Genomic DNA, 21553 nt, shown 5'->3' with positions numbered 1-21553 from the left:
GACTGATGACCGGCCAAGGAAATTTCAAAAAACAACTACACACAATGGGTATAATCATAGAGGACCCTAAATGTAGGATCTGTGATGTGGGTGAAGAAACTGCATCACACCTAATCTTTGAATGCATGGCACTGGAGAGTAAAAGGTACAGAATCTTCGGGACGACTAGACCTGAAGAAATTGTGTCTAACAAAATACTGGGAGAGGGACTCCTTGCACTATTTAAAGGCACTGATTGGCTTTACTAGATATGCAGGGAATGATAATGCACAATAAACCTAGTTTTGGTGCGGGCAGTGACGGGTCAGACCTAAGCTGTTTTAGCTACCCAGTTAAAATCAATCAATCAATCAACATGGTGGCAAGGTTATCAGGGTTCCTCCGAGCCATAATCCATAGGTAGCCATCATCCACTGCAGTAGCAGCCCTTGGGCGGCCTTAGTGAGGCTTACCATCAACAGTTCCTCTTTCTCTGTATCTCCTCAATGTCCAAACAACATCACATTGGTTCACTACGAGATGCCTGGACACTTCCCTTGTTGAGAGCCCTTCCTGGCACAAAGTAACAGTACGGACACGATTGAACTATGGTATTGACCGTCTGGGCATGGCTGAACTACAGACTGTTGTGGTTGGCAGGAGAGCCAACCGTATAACTAAAGTAGGCCGAAATGCACGTGTCTCAGCTCACGCAGGCTGGCATGAGGTCTGGAACATGACAAGGGAATTAGAATTGTGAAAAACGGACGTAGCTGGTGGAATACTTAACTTTAATCCATTAATGACAAACGTCGCTCTTGACATTACATGATTTACAATATCAACAGAAACTGCTCATGGCGCCTTGCTAGGTCGTAGCAAATAACGTAACTGAAGGCTATGCTAACTATCGTCTCGGCAAATGAGAGCGTAATTTGTCAGTGAACCATCCCTAGCAAAGTTGGCTGTACAACTGGGGCGAGTTCTAGGAAGTCTCTCTAGACCTGCCGTGTGGCGGCGCTCAGTCTGCAATCAATTGATAGTGGCGGCACGCGGGTCCGACGTATACTACAGGACCGTGGCCGATTTAAAGGATACCACCTAGCAAGTGTGGTGTCTGGCGGTGACACCACACAGACAACATGAGATGTGTACCTCCTTCCTGATGGAATGACCGGAACTGATCGGCTGTTGGTCCCTCTCCATCTAATAGGCACTGCTCATGCATGGTTGTTTACATCTTTGGTCAGGTTTTGTGACATCTCTGAACAGTCAAAGGGACTGTGCCTGTGATACAGTATCCATAGTCAAGGTCTGTCTTCAGGAGTTCTGGGAACCGGGGTGTTGCAAAACTTTTTTTTTATGTTTGTAGAAGACCTGTTCCCCATTTGTGCTGAAATATTTGCTGACAAGTTTTAGAGAAATGAATGCAAATTGTCAGAGATTTCATGAATATATGCAAGCTCCATCTTATCTGCAAACCATGGAAAATCTGGGCTGGAATTTAACAATCATTATGAGAAGGAAAGTTGCCACTCACCGTATAGTGGAGATGCTGAGTCACAGACAGGCACAACAAAATGATAATTGTGATAGTCTTTTTGTTGTGACTATCTGTGACTCAGAATCTCTGCTATAAGGTGAGTGGCAACTTTCCTTCTCATAATATTATCTGCAAACCAATATCACAGTGGAGTGAGACCTGATCTATCAATGCAGTACATGGTAAACCAGAATGGCTACTGTGTAAATCTGTCTGCATCGTATTTCAGTGGATATCCAAAGATGTGTGTCATCATTTCTTTCACCTAGAGAGAAAAAAGCTTTCACTAATAATTCCCAACAGTTTCATCATCTTTCCAGGGGGTATTGCAGCCAATGGTGATTATTTGCAAGGTAAATGAAGTTATTTTGAGTGCGTCTCATTTTTTCTGTTTTTGTCACACAATTTACTCAGCTTGTAGACCATGTTTCACTTTAAAGCTGAATTTCTATTCAGTGAAAATGAATAGCTTAGCAACATTTGGAATTCTGTTTATGTGCTTGTTGACCACTTAGTTCCTCCTTGCAGTGCCTTAATTCCTTCCATTATCAACATCCTCAACATGCAAATGATTACTGTGTTAATGGCTTGGAAGCAGAAGCAATGCAAGTATGATCAATATTGTGTATGCTGAGCGGGTACTAGAGTACTGCTCTGAGATGTGCAGAATGGATTTTCAGAAGAATACTTCCCACTTGCATGCATGCTGATAGGTAGTCAGACTCTTTGTGGAGAATGTATTTCAGTTGTTTCACTTCAAAATGGTAGTGAGGGATTACTACTCTGGTGGAGTTTTAGGAGTATTAGAGAATTATGGCAAAAGGTATCTGTCTGTGTACAATGTTTGCTGAAGAAATGCCCGTGTTGGAGATCACAGGATTGGTTTCAACTTACTGGAAGAGGAAGTGCTCACCAGTAAAAATACATTGCCCACAGATGGCGAGACTAAGACAGGGGTGGCAAGTATAAATATGGAGATAATGAAGTAGAAAGTTGCTAGCTGAACAAACATGGACCAAGTGAAATAGATTGGAGATAAGATGAAGAGTTTGTGGATGAATTATATCAAAGTGTCTAAAACCTAGGCCAGGGCCATAAAGGTGTCAGTAATGAATCTGCACCTGACAAGTGATTTAGGATTTTGATACATTGAAAAGGATTCCTTTACATCTCTCATGAATCAGCAAAAGAATGAACCATGCAAACACTTGTAGTGTTGTGCATGTATGATTCTAGCTCTGCCATGAAAAGAAGTAATTGTTGTGGATGTGGACAGAGTTGGTCATGTATGCGAAGAATTAGATACAATTTGGGTTAACCAGAGTGTAGATATAACCATGGCTTGGGCATATCTAAAAATGTTTGCTCCATCTCAAAGTTAACAAGATGATTGCATAAATGTTAGACTAATTTGTATATCTCCCATATTTTGTGTGGTGTAATGTATTCATTTATCATAGAAGAATATCATCTTACCATCCCTTATAATTTTACAAAATGTTGCTGCTGTCCTCTGTCATTCAAGCGACACCTGTTCATCTGTGTGACTGTGTTTATTTATTTTTGCTTATACCATTCTTGTGTGTGTGTGTGTGTGTGTGTGTGTGTGTGTGTGTGTGTGTGTGTGTGTGTGTGTTATCCATTTACTCTGATTTTATTATTATTTAGGGCTAGCTACTCTTTTCAGAAACTTCATTTCTAAAGTTCAGATTTTTGTTGTGTCTTTATCTGTCAACAATCAAGTTTCACAGCAGTATGCAAGCATTAGGACAGGCACAGTTTTGTAAAACTTATTTCTCATGCTGTTTACTTTCTTAGCATGTATCCTATTGTTCTACACATAAACTGATATTTGGTGAGTTTATTATTTATATCTCATGTCTAGTCAAGTGTAATGTCATTAATCTGGTACCAAAAGTGTAAAATTTTGGTCTAAAGTATCTGAATTGTCTAAAATGATCTTGCTCCTGACAGGTTATTTTCCTCTAAGTCACGACCTGTACAGATATTTTCAGATACCAGTATTTAATTATTTAATATACACTAGTGAGGCAATTTTATTTTTCACTGGACAAATTATGTGTGTATAAATTACAATTATATTTGTGTTTGTCCATATTTCAACTCTTATCACAATATGTGAACCTAAAAACAAAAACAATTATTATTATTATTATTTTGAAAACATTAAAACTTTGTATATAACTCTGCAGATGATTTTTTATTTTTCTGTCAGCATTCATGAGTGCAATAGTATGCTTATATTTTGAAGAGTATATAAAAAAACAAGTAAATTCCAGACATTTCATGTAATATGTATTGCTCACTGCACACAAAAGTTTCTCAAAAAAAAAACAGTAATTTAGGAAATATTAATTTACAGCTGAAACTGTATGAAAATTGCATAACATTATGACAAAAAAACTCTAAAAAACTGCCAAAATTCAATGATCTGGGCTCCTTTATGTAATATACCATAAATATTACCAAAAAAGGATACAATCCATACAGTGCTGACATGAATCATCTGAATATGAAAAACAGCCAACTATTTTCAATGAAACAATGTAATGACAAAATCATCCATTGCTACATTCAGTGTATGCATCCAAGCTCTCAGCACCTTGAGCTATGCATTTTACCCACACCTGTATAGTTTTCATTTTTGCGTTTGGTGGGACTGTGGCTAATACATCTGTTTTTTCTGCTGTAACTGACAAGTGCCAATCTCCACTTGATAAAGTTATTTCATACTTATGATTAGTCTTCACATTAAGAGGTGTCATCCATTTGACAGCAATTTTCTGATTATTAACTACACATGTTAAATTTCTTACTTGAGCAGGGAAGTACCAGTGTTCAATCAAATTTTCCTTTGTGCCAGATGTGGTATGTGCAGAACTATTGTGTTCCAGGATAGCTTTTGAAAATAAGGCTAGAAATTCTTGACCAACAACAGTATCCTGGAACATACGATATAAATAGACTGTATTATGACAGCATTCAACAGCAGGCACTTCCTTGATACTTCTAATATACGCCTTTTGTCCTTCAGACAAGTGACTGATACCACCATGTAATTGGTGTGCATTCTCATTTGGAAAGGAATTATTTTCTTTTTCATTAACCCACTGGAAATAATTGAAAAATGAGCCAGCAACCTTGCTAAGGGCCTTTACTGGTGAAACATAATCGGGATTAATACCAAAGGGAAAGATTTCAATAACCAAAGCCCCTGGCTTCACAAAAAGGCAAAGGATCATAGCAGAGCCATGCATCCCAATAACAATGTCTGAATTATGTATAAGTGACACTAATGTCTTTGTGTCATTTGTGGACAAATCTAATTTGTGAATTCTGAGACTTTCATCATGAAAAATGGAATGATATGTTTGTTTCATTGAGTTTATCAGCTCCATTTCATTCAAAATCCGGCGGTTTATTTGTCTACTAAGCAAAACACCCTGCTTTTGCCTTTCTGACTTCTTAACAGACGATAGATTTAATTTTTTCTTAATGAAAGCAGAAAACTGTAATAACAAATGTCCATGTAGATTGAGATTTTTAATAGGTCCTTGGGGCCGCCCAAACCCGTACTGGTACCATAGAGAGTTTGAAACAAGCCCCACATGACAATGAATGAAACAGATCACGTCATGAGATTTCAATTCTGTTGCTTGGATAGGTTCTTTGGTAGAAAACAATTTGTACCATTCATGCAACGTACCAATTCCACCATCATCTACGAAAAACAATCTATACTTTTCACGACATAGTTCTATGTCACCGTTGCATATATGTGAGTATGTGTAATAAAGGGGCAGTAAATCGTCATGCAAAACATGCATGATATTGTCCATTTTGAAACGCCACAGAGCGAACACTGAATCAAGAAAGCTTAAGTTTCTTCCAATAATGTTATCATCTGCGGAAACTGGAACTATTTGAAGATGGAATCTGTTGTGATTTAAGACCGCTGAGGCGTCAAAACTCTTGAGATCCTCTTTTCCTCCAATACCAGAGACAACAGAATCCTCGCTGAGCAAAAACAAAAATAAATTTTCCTGTGGCTTAAAATACAAGTTCTTAAAACTGCACAACCGTTTACCATGCTCTGTGAAAGTACACCAAACAGATGAACCATTGACAATGTGCTGATCAGTTTTTTCAGTACGAGTGCATGACATTAGCTCACACCACGTCTTGTGGAAGTCCTCGTTTAATACATAAAAATACATCGCAACTGTAACAGCAACTGCACTTAAATGAAGCAACATCATTTTAGATTTCATTTTTATTTTACCTGCAGACAACAGTTTCAGTGTATGTCTCCCTTATGCAATACAGTGTTCGTAACTGCCTTAATTACAAATCTTTCACAACAGAATATTCCAAAAGTCACCTCCTGTAAATGCGTGTTATTTCTGCAAACAGCTTGGAACACAATAGATAAACACATTATGAAGCTATTCATGTTTACAAACAACAAAAACAGCGCACAGCCACTGTCCTTCACATCTTTATGTTAGTGAAATAACATCTCTGTACTACATCATAGTTAAGCCAAATTTCACTACTTCGGATTTTTTGGTCAAAACGATAAAATAAGGATAAAATATTAGAATATTTTATTTTAATTATGAACTATATATTATTATGAATTTAATTATAGAAGAACTGCTGATGACAAATGAAAAAAACTAATGCCACTATATTTCCTTTGAATATTTGTCTACCCAGTGTCTTAGAAAGTCATATTTATTATAAATTCACCAGAACTATAGCTTTCTAATTTATATACTGCTTATTCATCGTTTTTGCGCTTGTTGAATGATGAGAATCGCGCGTTGAAAAGCGAAAGCGATATATCGAAGTATAATATTAATGCGCAACTTTATAACACTACTCGCGTTAGTATTGAATAAAAAGAATCTAACATATAACAACGATTTATCAAAAGTCCTAAATTTATATAATCAAGTTTATCTTTAAATGAATTTGTATGTAGAACTCTGAACTATTTTTCCTCGCGCAGTGTGGGAGTGGTGGGGCGCCGGCACCTGTTAATACTTGGCTCCGTGCCACCACTTCCTATCCTGTCGCTTAGCGGGCCGGTTTGAGAGTGACATTTCTCCAGCATCTTTCTGGGATTCATCATGTCTGATCAGCCTGAGAATAAGCCAACTGAAGAGAAGGCTCAGGAGAAACCAGAGTCTCAGGCGGAAGCTCCCGCAGCTAGCGATGAAGCGGAATCAACGGAAAAGGCTTCAGAACAGCCACCGAAAGAAATGAGAGCAGTTGTTCTGACAGGGTTCGGTGGCTTAAAGTCAGTAAAGGTTTTGAAGAAACCAGAGCCAACACTCGGCGAAGGGGAAATCCTGATCCGCGTCAAGGCCTGGTAAGTAAAAATTTGATTTTTCGTAAGCGGCACTGTTAGCAGCTGTGCCTTTGTTCATGCTTTTTTTACCATTTGGTTTGTGCGGAGTATTCTGAAAAGCACGTTTCCCTCTGACACATGTTTCCTCGCTTAGAATTACTGTAAGCTGGATTATATTTCCTATCATAAAGAATGTTGCAAACCATATGGAAAGTGCCTAATTTGTTAGCCGTTGTCCAGCAGTCTCAACAGGTGGCGCCGGTTCCACAGTACAACAGGTTAGTTATAGCAGGCATGGAATTACTTTCGTAAAATCATGATTTAAAAAAAAAGTATTTTTGAAGGAAATCACACTAAAGAAGGGACGCAGGTCAACTTGTGAAGGGTGTGGCGCCTTGCCCGATCAATACATGTTCTCTTCTGCGTGAAGCCTGTATCCCATGCGGGATGGCTTCTCATTCAACAAGTTTCTTTCGCATCCGTGGATGTATAGCGTTTTATGCTTGATTTCAGTGGCAGCAGGAAGTGTTCTGTCGTCGAGAGAGTACATTTAAACTGAATTGCGTATTCCTGGCTTGCTGAAACTGGATTGTCACGAATGTCTGCGTCTAATAAAATTGAATGTTTTGTAGTGTCAAGAGCACAGGCAATTTGACGTTTAGCTGATTTGCTGTAGCATTTGGTTTTTCGCGGTTGTTTGCGTTAATCCCAGATTAGAAAGGAAATATAGTAAGGAGTTCCGTCTGAAGGATTCTATTGCGGCAGCTAGCGGAGACCGTCCTATCGAAACGGTGACTCATCTGCTATTCACTATCAAATGTAAAATACGTGTACTCAAGCGGTATGACAACGAAGGAATATTCATCGCACAGATGGATAGACTTGGTAGAATTCTGGTATCATTTGCACATGTTAAATTATTAAACTAACGCTGCTTGTAGTGTTTGATCTTACAGCAACTTTATATTATTAAGAGCCTAGAAATTATACAACCTGAGCTAAGACTTAGAATATCTTAAGACGGAGTCGGGAGTTCGTTTTCGTGATGGGAAATGTCAAAGGAGGAAATATGATCGACTGGACCGCTGATACGAAATCCACTAGGGAAAGAACATTGTTCAGAGGTCGTCTATCAACGCATCTGCAGTGCTTTAGGGAAACAAAGTTGATAGATACTTCACTTAGGCGTGGTTCTGTTGGTGGCATTCATTAACCTTCCCTTGATGTGTGGGATCCACGGTTTACACGCCATACTAAAGTCGTTTTGCCAAACTTCGGCCATCGGTTTATCAAGAAAATATTCTTGCCTATAAAAGACTGAGAATGTATGATACTGTGCTAAAATTAGTATTTCAAAATACAGAATTGATTCCGAGTCAGCATCGGAGTGTACGCTGTGTGGGAGGAGACACTGGCGGAATAGCTGTGAGGGACGGTTATGAGTCATTCTTGGTAACTCAGCTCGGTATGAGCGTATTGACTAAGGCAGATTCAAGATTTATGTTCCGGCCCGGGAAACAGTTTTAATCTGTCAGGAGGCGGGAGGGTACTTTTGCAGAATGTGTAAAGATTACTCAGACGAAGGAAAGCAATTTTCTCGAAAGTCTGTGTCTGTGACTTGCGCCATATCCGCAAGAATGGAACTGGATTACATATCTTTAGACACTTAGTGTCCAAAAACTAATAAGACATTAAAGCAGAAATAGTGGCTGTAGATAATGAGTGCGAAATGTCTAATCTGATTTTCGCCATAAATAAGTCCGAAGGAAAAAATATATTTGGCGTCATACATACAAGCTGGAACGTATTAGGCCTCGAACAGTTGGGTTCCCTGGGGATTGTCTTACCAGCTCAACATAAGGTCGCCGCGGAAGTTAGTGTTCTGGTTTTGGTCCGGCGCACACTTCAATTTTCCAGGAAGTTCCAGGATAAGGTACGCTGTGATGCACAGTGAAGGGGCGGCAACAAATTAGTTTTGTAAAAGGGGAGTGGGAAACAAAATTACGTACAGAATAACTAAGAATTGATCACCGAGCATAATAGGTGTGTACCATTTAAGAGGTACTAAACAGTGTGGTTCGTGTGAGATTTGTGCATAATGTAATAGTTTCCGGTTAAAATCGTCTTTTTCAGTTAAATCAAACATTTTGTACTTACAATAGCAGTTTTGTTCTGGCCTTTAGAACGCAAAGTGGTCTGAGAACATCAACGTATCATTTGCAGCTGTAAGGAGAAGAGTGGCACAAATTTAGATGGCTATGAAACGTCTTTCTTCTAGGCAACACTCGCATGTTCTGACTTCCTTCAAACTGATACTGAATTGTATGGCCGGGCTTCCTGGGTCCGCTCTTCGAAAAGACGCTGGCTCAGTTGTAGGGGAAGCAAGTGACAGATTGGCAGAATACGGGAAACGGTGGAGTACAAAAGAATGTCTGCAAATCCTGTATCAGGACGGACTAACGACAGTATGAAAACGGCCGTGTGAGTGGCGTCTGTGTAACAAAAGTGCTAATAATCTTAACTGATACACGTGGAAAGAAGTCATACAATTCTATAAGGACTTAAGGAATCGCTTGTCCCGAAACTAAGAACACTCTTGAGCTAGCCTGTAGCTTGCATAGAGGCGTACAAGCAGTCTTGTGTTCGCTCTCCATTCTACATCTACGTAATTACTTTGCAATACACAATAAAATGCCTGATGGAGGGTCCATCGAATCACTTTTAAGGTACTTCTCTATTATACCATTCTCGAACAGCGCGTGGGAATAATTCGGTGTCAGCTCCGATTTCTTTTATTTTATGATTATTTCTCCCTATGTAGATAGGCGCAAAAAATATTAACTCTGAGGAGAAAGTTGGTGACTGAAATTTCATGAGATCCTGCTGCAGCAAAAAAAAAAACTTTTCAATGGCTGCCATCCCAATCCATGTATCATATCTGCGTCACTCTCCCTTATTTCGCGATAATTCAAAACGACCCGCCTTCTTTGAACTTTTAAGTCCTCCGTCGATCCTGTCCGATGAGGTTCTCACACAACACAGCAATACTCCAGAAGAGGGTAGACAAGCGTAATGTAAGCAGCCTCTTTAGTAGACCTGTTAAATTTTCTAAGTGTTACGTCAGTACATCGTAGTCTTTGGTTTGTTTTCCCCACACGATTATCTATGTTATCGCCCAAATTTAAGTCAGTAGTAATTTCCATCCATAATTATTTAGGTGAGTTTAAAGCCTTTAGATTTGTGATTCATCGTATAACTGAAATTTAGCGGATTCTTTTTAGTGCTCATGTGGATGACTCTACACTCTTCATGATTTAGAGTAAATTGCAACATTTTGCACTACAAATATATCATGTCTGAATCATTTAGCAGTTTTGATTAACTTGTGGGCTTCACATGGCGATAAATGACAGCATTACCAACTCAGAGGCTTGCCAGTTTGTCTCCTAAATCCTTTATGTAGATCAGGAACAGAGGGCCTATAGCACTTAGTGGGATGCGAAAAAACGGTAGTATATTTGGTACATTAGAACACTCGGTCACGTTACTTCGCATACAAGGAACTGTTTTCAGAAATTCTTCAGATATTTTTTTCGGAATATTTTAGTATCTCTGGTGGCTCGTTGGAGCAGGCCCTAATTTTTCATCTTTCTTACTTTTATCCCCCATTTATCTTCGTAAAATTACTGCACTGAAACTATCTGCACAGTAGCGCAAATGTTAACGGAATACTGTATATATTTCGGAACAAACTTGATCCACTCACACAGGCTGGTTGCTGCTAAGAGTATTGCCCATTTTACTCTCAGATGTCAAACTGGTACTGGTTTTCTCAGTATTATGCGTTGGTTCACGGCAGTATTAATAGGTTTAGTAATGAATTGGCGAATATACCCTCGTGTATTCACTAAATGTAATGGGACAGCGACGCGACTGCAGTGACCACATAAGTGATTTTGCATCAGTAAACCTGTTTTGTTGTACTTCTTGACTTACAGGCATCTCATAAAAGTATTCTTACGGAAACAGTTAACCGAGACAACTTTTACTCTATAACGAACCGCCAGGGGCTCAGCATTCATTTGCAGGGTACAGGTTTGGTGACTCCAGGTTCCTAAACTGGGGACTGGTAAGTGCCACTAGTTATGTTACCATAAGCTCCGGACATGCTTCAGCGACCACCGTTCAGTGTGGCGGTGGAATGTTGTGGGTTTCAGAGAATGGGGGCCTTGCCTTCACCGCCTGGATCGCGAGGAAGGTACATACCCCTATAGGAAAAAAAAAAAATCCGCAACTTCAGTGTGCTACATGCTGATGAGATGAATGGCCATTGAGGTAAAAAATCACTATCAGGCAACCTCTGAGGCACCTGCCGTATGGAGGGCTCTGTCTGGGTCGACGGTTGTTTGCCTAGCGTCTCGTGGGATGCCTGTAGAATGATCTCATCAAACTACTTCTGATGGGATGGTTGTCCACTCAGGTAGTACCTCCACCCACTCATCAAACTGCTCGGTTGGTCACTCCTCCTGAGAAGTAGTCTCAGAATGATAACAGGGCACTAGTGTGCCATAACACTTTCATTGTAATGAAAAGAACAGGGGGAAGCTTTGAGAAGATATCCCCTTTCTATATTCACAAGGCATTGGAGGATATTGCTGGGTCCCTAAAGTGTCAAATGGTTTCGTAATGAAACATTTCTAAATAAAACTGCTAATTCAAACCAAATACCTAAGCTTCTGGGATGTAAGGCCTTAGGTGACAGCCCAATCGAGGCTGAGTTGCATAACGCCCTTAACTTTAGTAAATGCGTAGTTACGTGCTCGAATATAATGGAAATGCACCCTGCAGACCTATATGAAGAATGGGAAAAAGGGCATCCTGGAAGTGCAGAATTGAGGAATCATTGCCAAATTATAAAAATCTTCTACATTTATTTTAACTTTTAGTACTCCAGAAATACCTGTACACATCCTTGCAGGCTATTTCCGTCTTAAGGTTCGCTCGTTTCTTCCTAACCCAATGTGTTGTTTCAAATGTCAGATTTGGCCATACCAGTATGGGATGTAATGGGAGGGCTACATGTGGAAATTGTGGACGCTCAGCTCACGAATAAGGAAATTCTTGTACACTTCCTCCGAAATGTGTAAACGCCTCTGGACACCGTTCACAGGCCTTGGCGGACTCATCGGTACCGACCGGTCGCCGTGTCATCCTCATACCACAGGCGTCACCAAGGGACTCAAATTAACTTGACACCCACACCTGAAAGACCTACAAATAAGGACTTGTAGACATTGAATATTTGAAATACCTTAGTGAAAAGCATGGGGAGCAGACAGGTCCTGCCTTATGTTTTATTAGGTATTTGTTCAATAACGTTTAGATTATGGCAGCGTGGTCTATAGATCAGCCTGTATTTCCTACCTCAAGATGTTAGATTCTGTCCACCATGAGGGCATTTGGATATAGACTAGAGCCTTTTGGACTCTCCCTGTTCTTAGTCTGTGTGCAGAGGCTGGTGAACCACCACTCTGGATTTGGCGACATATCCTTCTCTCTCGACAGCTCCTAAAAATCTCAGCGTCACCTCAGTCATTGACATTTAATGCAGTTGTCCAACCCAACATTGAATCGGCCTCTTGCGACCAAGCCATTTGGGTACGTGATAATGTTCAAAGGATCTGGATCTATCAAACCTCCAAATATACACCCAGGGATGGAAAACATCGCCGCATTGGTGTCTTCAGAGGCCCTAACTGATTTCAAGCTTGACATGGTGGAAGAAAACTTCTACTCCAGACTACGTTTTTACAACTTTGTTTTCTTCCATGAGATTGGCATGCTGACTTTTCGTCACGGCGCTGATGACCATGATGTCGAGCGCCCCTCGTCTTAAATAATCTTACTCTATAATGAGCTACCAGACAAAAGGCCCTTAAACGACTCAAATTCTTTTTTTTTTTTTGTTCACTGTGTGGATGAGAAGGAAAATCAGTAACTACACGTATGTTGTTTTTCTCGCACAAAGTGCAGGCCAAGGGTGTGTCACACACACACACACACACACACACACACACACACACACACACACACACACACACGAGGCGCACGGGCAACCCTCACACGTAACTTTCCGGCACCCCCATTTTTAATGTGCCACACTGTAAGATTTCAGTATGTAAATTCTACATGAATAAAAATATAATATGGTTCAAAATCTTAAATTGCTGAAATTTCTTCTGCTTAGAAATACACAATGTTGCATTCGAATATGCACATTTTTGTATACCTACTGGGGCGATTATATAGCTTGATTTTGTTGCAACTGAAGCAATGTAAAACTTTTTAAGTGCGCAGAAAAGAAGCGTAAATGTAAAAAAAACACCTCCTGGAAGGTCAGTCCATCTCGCTCGTAACAAATCAAGCGTTGTCACCAAAAATCTCAAGTTCTAGACCAGTTTGCTTCAGACTTTTACAAGACTCTAATAAGCAGTCATACGGACAAAGGTTACAATTATTTTTTAAACAATGTACTGGTTTTCTTTGAAAAAACTGACGCAGCTTAGTTGCACGCTGTTTTATTCTCCGTTAAGTTGGTAAGATACATAGTGGACCCTGTTGCATTTCGGTCTATGTAACATGTGCATCGAAGTATTAGTCGAAGGCTTGCCCATCTAATGCAGGCATTCTGAATTCACCTTGCAGTTTTAGTTCTCAAAACGAGCAGTGAGTTTGTAAATGGCATAGTGTTGAATATGGCGCGAACATAGTCAACGCTCTACAGATCTGTCCATTACAACCTTTATTGCACATTCATATTAGTTGGCCACACAAGCTGACAGCCAAATTCACCTTCCCTCCCAATCAAGACCTCTGGCTACGCTACAGATGTCACCACAGCCAGATGTCCAGTACTACTCTGTAAGCCTGAAAGTTTGCTGTAAAATTTTTAATTGTGCGTAAAAATATAGAAGGGCGAATAAGATGGCGTCTAACAGCGCCTTCCCGCCACGCAGTGTAAAAATGGCATGTAGGGTGGCCGTTGGCCACGCCTTACTTGTGAAAGCGGAACGGAAGGGGGATGGCGGTGGAAGGTGAGTTGTCACGCGCGCCCCAATCGATGCGAAGCGAATCGTCCGGCGCCGGTGAGTCACGCTGCGTGGATTGCCCGCACGTCACCGCGGCTGGAGAAGCGGGCTTGTCGCTACCGCGCCGAATATCCTGACTCCCTCCCACCCTGTAGCTGTTAACGCGCAGACTGCGCGCTCTAGCGATTAGCGTAGCTGTCAACTCAGGGCTCAGCTCCGATTCCCGATGACCACCCAAAATTTCCCCTTTCTGGGATTAGGACGGTCGGCGAGTTTGCGTGCAAGGGGGAGGGGGGGGGAGGAGAAGGGAAGGGGGATCACATTCTATCTAGCATAAGGAAATTAGCTGTTCACATGTAAGGCGTGGCCGACGGGTTTACCCGATGACTGCACATTCACAGCTCTGAGCGCGCTAGTTCCTATATATATTCACTTACATGGCTACTCCACATGCCATTTTACAGTGCGTGGCGGAAAGGGCACTGTTAGATGCCATCTCATTCGCTCTTCATTATTTGTGTACACAACAATTTCAAAAATTTTACAACTTTCAGGATTACAGCGTCGTACTGGACATCTGGCTGTGGTTACATCTGTAGCATAGCCAGAGGTCTTGGTTGGGAGGGAAGGTGAATCTGACGTCGGTTTGCAGTAGGGTTTTGGAGCATATACTGTATTCAAACATTATGAATCACCTCAAAGGGAACGATCTATTGATACGTAATCAGCATGGTTTCAGAAAACATCGTTCTTGTGCAACGCAGCTAGCTCTTTATTCGCACGAAGTAATGGCCGCTATCGACTGGGGATCTCAAGTTGATTCCGTATTAAGATTTCCGGAAATCTTTAGACACCGTTCCTCACAGGCGACTTCTAATCAAGCTGCGGGCCTATGGGGTATCATCTCAGTTGTGCGACTGGATTCGCGATTTCCTGTCAGGAAGGTCGCAGTTCGTAGTAATAGACGGCAAATCATCTAGTAAAACTGAAGTGATATCAGGTGTTCCCCAGGGAAGCGTCCTGGGACCTCTGCTGTTCCTGACCTATATAAATGACCTGGATGACAATCTGAGCAGTTATCTTAGGTTGTTCGCAGATGATGCTGTAATTTACCGTCTAGTAAAGTCACCCGAAGACAAGTATCAGTTGCAAAGCGATTTAGAAAAGAATACTGTATGGTGTGGCAGGTGGCAGTTGACGCTAAATAACGAAAAGTGTGAGGTGATCCACACGAGTTCCAAAAGAAATCCGTTGGAATTCGATTACTCGATAAATAGTACAATTCTCAAGACTGTCAATTCAACTAAGTACCTGGGTGTTAAAATTACGAACAACTTCAGTTGGAAGGACCGCATAGATAATACTGTGGGGAAGGCGAGCCAAAGGTTGAGTTCCATTGGCAGGACACTTAGAAGATGCAACAAGTCCACTAAAGAGACAGCTTACGCTACAGTCGTTCGTCCTCTGTTAGAATATTGCTGTGCGGTGTGGGATCTTTACCAGGTGGGATTGACGGAGGATATCGAAAGGATGCAAAAAAAGGCAGCTCGTTTTCTATTATCGTGTAATAGGAGAGAGTGTGGCAGTTACGATACGCGAGTTGGGATGGAAGTCATTAAAGCAAAGACGTTTTTCGTCGCGGCGAGATCTATTTACGAAATTTGTCACCAACTTTCTCTTCCAAATGCGAAAATATTTTGTTGAGCCCAACCTACATAGGTAGGAATGATCATCAAAATAAAATGAGAAATCACAGCTCGAACAGAAAGGTTTAGGTGTTCGTTTTTCCCGCGCGCTGTTCGGGAGTGGAATGGTAGAGATAGTAAGATTGTGGTTCGATGAACCCTCTGCCAAGCACTCAAATGTGAATTGCAGAGTAATCGTGTAGATGTAATGAAGTACCGAAATTAATACGCGAGCTGCCGAAATGGCGGTTAAGTGAAAAGCCTGCGCAGTACTCGAATCTGACATTAATTGAAAAAGATAATTGACAGCCGAAACGGTTGCAGGATAAAGATTTATTAAAATTCTTGACCACGGTTTCGGTATATCTAAATATACCTTCATCAGAAGTAAAATACCCTGAACAGGAAGACACTTTCATTAGCATCGGAAATTAGAAAGAAGAAACGCTAAAGCTTAAGTAAACCTAAAATTACCAGAGAATTACAAGACACAAATACTTTGCCACTTACTAAAATTACATCCTGCAATGGAGATTAATAAAACAGTTGTGCCAAAGGCGTCGTCAGTATTTAAAACATCTCCATTTATACAACATGATTATGGACAGAGGGTCGATGCGAACAGCTCAGCATCAGCACAGATACAGGCGATATATAGGCGAAGTACTGATGCTAAGCTGTTCGCATCGGTCCTCTGTCCATAATCATGTTGTATAAATGGAGATGTTTTAAATACTGACGACGCCTTTGGCACAACTGTTTTATTAATCTCCATTGCAGGATGTAATTTTAGTAAGTGGCAAAGTTTTTGTGCCTGTAATTCTCTGGTAATTTTAGGTTTACTTAAGCTATAGCGTTTCTTCTTTCTCATTCCCGATGCTAATGAGTCTTCCTGTTCAGGGTATTTTACTTCTGATGAAGGTATATTTAGATATACCGAAACCGTGGTCAAGAAATTTAATAAATCTTTACCCTGCAACTGTTTCGGCTGTCATCATTTACCGTGAAAAATTTTAACAATTGCTGTTTCGGCCATGTTTAAAATTTTGAAAAAGATAAACCAGGCTGCCAAGCTCGGTTAACGTAGAAACGAAAGCAAGGAATCGTTATCTCTTGTGTTAATTTTTTTTCTTTTTCGCGCGTCCTTCAGTTCTTCGGTCGCCTCGGTGTGAATAGAGCATCAGTTTTCGTAGTCTGCAGTTTTTCACGTGTGAATGGTTGAACGTTGGTTGTATGAGCGATGCGGTGAGCAGATAAGATCCACAAAACTTAATGCTGAACAAAAATATAATAGGTAGGAAATTGCCGAAGCTCTAAAACGACTAACTGGTGGCATGAGGGACGGGAAGAAGCGCAAGATTTTCTGTTCTTCACCTAAAGGAATGGAAAATATATCATTGACACTAAACAAATACAAATTGTTCACTTATGTAAAAATTAAAATGACTGTTCCTTTCCTTGGTTCACGTTAGAGGTAGCCGTAATGATTCCAGAATATTTTCACTCTTCAGCGGAGTGTACGCTATTATGAAACTTTCCTGGCAGATTAAAACTGGGTGCCGGACCGAGACTCGAACGCGGTACCTTTGCCTTTCGCGGGCAAGTGCTCTACCAACAGTTTTAATCAGCCAGGAAAGTTTCATAACAGCGCACACTCCGCTGCAGAATGAAAATCTCATTCTGGAAACATCCCCCAGCCTGTGGCTAAGCCATGTCTCCGCAATATCCTTTCTTCCAGGAGTGCTGGTTCTGCTAGGTTCGTAGGAGAGCTTCTGTCAAGTTTGGAAGGTAGGAGACGAGGTACCGGCGGAAGTAGAGCTGTGAGGACGGCGCGTGAGTTGTGCTTGGGTAGCTCAGATGTTAGAGCACTTGCCTGCGAAAGGCAAAGGTCCCGAGTTAGTCTCGGTCCGTCACAGACTTTTAATCTGCCAGGAAAGCTTCAGCCGTAATGATGATTTATCGCTTTTGCTTTAAAAGCTTTTACAGTAACAATTGAATAAACATTTCCCCCTCACACCCACTCGCGTTCAGAAAACTTTATACCGGGTTTATCAAGCAGCCGATGATAGATCATACATTACCTTACTTATTAAAGCATGTAGCATCCTCCGAAGTCAGATAAGACATATAGCTGAATGCGAAACAAGTACTACCTAAACTTTATAAATTGTAAATTTTGGCCCTTCTTCAGGTGATACTGCTGGTCGGTAATTAGTTTCCTGCTTCGAAATTTTCCCCCTCGTTTGCGATACAAATAAGAGAAAAATCTTCTACTGACGTAAGTGCAAAATTTTGCAATAAGGGAAAACTTCTGTAAAAATAAGTTTCTTTCGTACGCGCCTTGCGTTGGCAAATAGTATGCTCGTCATAGGAAAGTGCTATCTGAATGTTTTGCATCGCCACTACAAGTAGCGTTGTAAATGGTTCAAATGGCTCTGAGCACTATGGGACTCATCTGAGGTCATCAGTCCCCTAGAACTTAGAACTACTTAAACCTAACTAACCTAAGGACATCACACACATCCATGACCGAGGCAGGATTCGAACCTGCGACCATAGCAGCAGCGCGGTTCCGGTCTGAAGCGGCTAGGATTGCTCGCCCACAGCGGCCGGCGGAAATTTAAACTGGCGAGCATTCAATACCTCGCTGAAATCGACAGCTAATATTCAGACACGGTGCTGAGGACAGAATTTGCGAATAGTACTGTTACTATAAGGCCATAAATGTTGCTCAGTGGCTAGAAGTCACTACAAATTTAAAGGTCTAGGGATGACTACCCAATAGGTCTTAGGATTTTATCGCTTCCAGGTTTCTTTCACCTCTGGCAATTGTGAGAAATACCAAGATGCACAATGGTTCAGAGTGTACATTAAACTGTAGGCCCCCACAACTGCCTCGGGTAAGCTAAGTCAAAAAGTGGAGGAAACGGAGGGCGTACCACTTCCCATAGAACTTTGTTCAAACCAACATCCGTGTTCAGAGCAGCTTTACCTTTGACAGTTTACATAACGTTAAAACTGCAAATGCTTAAGTTCTGTATCTAGCTACATCCATGACTCGAACAAAAATAGATCAGACACAATGAAACGTACTACGACACACTGCGTTATTTCTAGAGTACGGGTAGGAAGGATCCTAAGATTTCAGAGTATGGTGACTATCAGAAAAGACCATTTTTAAATCTGCTTGTAGCTATAAACTTAGAACGTCCGGGGTCTGTGATCCATAGTTGGAGGGTGGTTAGGTGCTACCTTTCCAAAACTTCTAGGATTTTAGACTACAGGTGGTTCAGATGGGCTACGGAACATAACTGATTCGGGCGGTCAGTTTCATAAATTGACGCCTGATAGCCGAGGCAGGTGCGGCGCCTTGCTAAAAGTAACCACCACAGGATTCGTGTAGTTACGCGAGGGGTCAGCGTGGCGGAACCGGTAAGACGAGAAACGAGCGGACGTGGCCATCAAAGGTCCGCCAAGGATAGCGTAGGAGGTCGATGGTGGCCGCGGTACAAGATGATACACAAAATTGAGTAAACACGAATTACACCACCCACGTGTTTAAGAAGACACCTGGTGACTTACGTCCTAATCCTGTAAACGAAAAACCTGAGGGGGAAATTCGTCAAGCAACCGAAATATTACTGAGAGTTAAGAGGTTGTATCGTACATAAGTAATTCATTATGCAGACATGTTTGTGATGCAGTTCGGCTTCTCCGTTGCTTTACGACGGTGAACAAAAGATTTGTCAGGCAACACACTTCCTGTCAGGAAGGTCGCAGTTCGTAGTAATAGACGGCAAATCATCGAGTAAAACTGAAGTGATATCAGGTGTTCCCCAGGGAAGCGTCCTGGGACCTCTACTGTTCCTGATCTATATAAATGACCTGGGTGACAATCTGAGCAGTTCTCTTAGGTTGTTCGCAGATGATGCTGTAATTTACCGTCTAGTAAGGTCATCCGAAGACCAGTATCAGCTGCAAAGCGATTTAGAAAAGATTGCTGTATGGTGTGTCAGGTGGCAGTTGACGCTAAATAACGAAAAGTGTGAGATGATCCACATGAGTTCCAAAAGAAATCCGTTGGAATTCGATTACTCGATAAATAGTACAATTCTCAAGGCTGTCAATTCAACTAAGTACCTGGGTGTTAAAATTACAAACAACTTCAGTTGGAAGGACCACATAGATAATATTGTCGGGAAGGCGAGCCAAAGGTTGCGTTTCATTGGCAGGACACTTAGAAGATGCAACAAGTCCACTAAAGAGACAGCTTACACTACACTCGTTCGTCCTCTGTTAGAATATTGCTGCGCGGTGTGGGATCCTTACCAGGTGGGATTGACGGAGGACATCGAGAGGGTGCAAAGAAGGGCAGCTCGTTTTGTATTATCGCGTTATAGGGGAGAGAGTGTGGCAGATATGATACACGAGTTGGGATGGAAGTCATTACAGCATAGACGTTTTTCGTCGCGGCGAGACCTTTTTACGAAATTTCAGTCACCAACTTTCTCTTCCGAATGCGAAAATATTTTGTTGAGCCCAACCTACATAGGTAGGAATGATCATCAAAATAAAATAAGAGAAATCAGAGCTCGAACAGAAAGGTTTAGGTGTTCGTTTTTCCCGCTCGCTGTTCGGGAGTGGAATAGTAGAGAGATAGTATGATTGTGGTTCGATGAGCCCCTCTGCCAAGCACTTAAATGTGAATTGCAGAGTAGTCATGTAGATGTAGATGTAGACTACATATAACAAGCCACGCGTAGACAGGAAGGTCTCGAGTCGGACAATGTAGTAAAGAGACGAATTGAATTTATGAACGGGTAAACGTGATAACTGTCTGTGAATCCAGTTAAACATGTCGTAGTGGCTGACTGGAGTGGTTTAACGCTGAAGGTTTGCATGGAATGTTCACGAAAAAGGGGACTACACTATCCACGAAGATTGATCAATATTAATTACGGGAGCACCGGTAGAGATTCTACATGCCATTATTCCAGGTATCCTTGCCGCATCCCAGAAATTATAAATTTTGAGCAGCTCGCATCCAGCGCATGTAATTATGATTTTTTAAACGCATCTCTGTTGGTTTCTGAACATTTTCGAACACATTCGAAATTGATTTCTGAACGAATCATAAATTGATTTTTGAATGCGCATCTGTACGTGATGTCTCTGCTACGGAATACCGGTCGCATTTAGAAATAAAAAAGCTTTCCCATAGAGAAAGCGGATGGGGCTATACGAGCCAAGACGAATAAACCCGAACGGGTGAATCCCAATAGCTGTTTCGTTATGTGGTTGACTGGGTGTGAAAGTGATCACTGTTTCAGTTACTGCTGAAATCCACAGATAGACTCCCAGAGTGGAAATAAAGGGCTAATAGGAGTTACAGGTAAGAACGAGTACATATTACCTTCTCGGTATATCCAAGAAAATAAAATTTTGAGAATTTTTTTGCCAGGCTGCTACTCTTAAGGGCCACTTGAACAGTCCACTGTTAGCAGCCGCTTAAGTTGTATTCTCCTAACAGGAAATTAAACGGAGGATAACTAAGCCGTGATTCTGGCAGGGTTAGCGAAGCTAACCCGAGAAAAAGTTCTGATGGCGGGAATTAGTGATAAAATTGTTTGTTACAAGGAAGGAGAAGAAACGGGGCATCAAACAAATTATATGGAAGAATAAGATGATTCCAAATTTATATAAAAATTTCATACTAGTACTACTTTTGATTTCAAGCTTGAGAAACTGGAGCGTATGAAAGAAATGTGAAACTATTTCCTGATTCTTTGCTTGTAGGCTTTATAGGCATTTGAAATTGGTACTTCGGGAATTACATTCTGTCGTTATTTATGTAAAGTAGGTACATAAAATGACCATTTGT

At 41.1% G+C, this 21553-nt stretch overlaps 2 protein-coding genes across 3 annotated transcripts in view; one reads left to right on the top strand and one right to left on the bottom strand.

Annotated features, from left to right (window-relative positions):
• Positions 1-3569: 3569 nt before the first annotated feature.
• LOC126272670 (protein O-linked-mannose beta-1,4-N-acetylglucosaminyltransferase 2-like) lies at positions 3570-6065 on the bottom strand. The gene has a single exon (XM_049975685.1). The coding sequence runs from the start codon at positions 5812-5814 to the stop codon at positions 4102-4104; it is 1713 nt and encodes a 570-aa protein (XP_049831642.1). The 5' UTR covers positions 5815-6065; the 3' UTR covers positions 3570-4101.
• A 358-nt stretch (positions 6066-6423) lies between these two features.
• The window catches only part of LOC126272669 (synaptic vesicle membrane protein VAT-1 homolog-like), a 128368-nt gene continuing 113238 nt past the window's right edge, over positions 6424-21553 (top strand). The window contains exon 1 of one of the 2 annotated variants that reach the window (XM_049975683.1): positions 6424-6920. In XM_049975683.1, the coding sequence (XP_049831640.1) occupies positions 6679-6920 (242 nt within the window). In that variant the 5' untranslated portion in view covers positions 6424-6678. The remainder of the gene's footprint in view (positions 6921-21553) is intronic. The other variant, XM_049975684.1, reaches the window with a different exon arrangement.

This window comes from Schistocerca gregaria, chromosome 5 (assembly GCF_023897955.1).
Source record: "Schistocerca gregaria isolate iqSchGreg1 chromosome 5, iqSchGreg1.2, whole genome shotgun sequence".
Taxonomy (NCBI): Eukaryota; Metazoa; Arthropoda; class Insecta; order Orthoptera; family Acrididae; genus Schistocerca; species Schistocerca gregaria.
Note: the sequence above shows the minus strand (reverse complement) of the source record. Positions and strands in the feature narration are given on the sequence as shown.

Excerpts from the sequence above, each read along its gene's own strand:
- LOC126272670 (XM_049975685.1), bottom strand. The coding sequence starts at position 5,814 with ATGAAATCTAAAATGATGTTGCTTCATTTAAGTGCAGTTGCTGTTACA.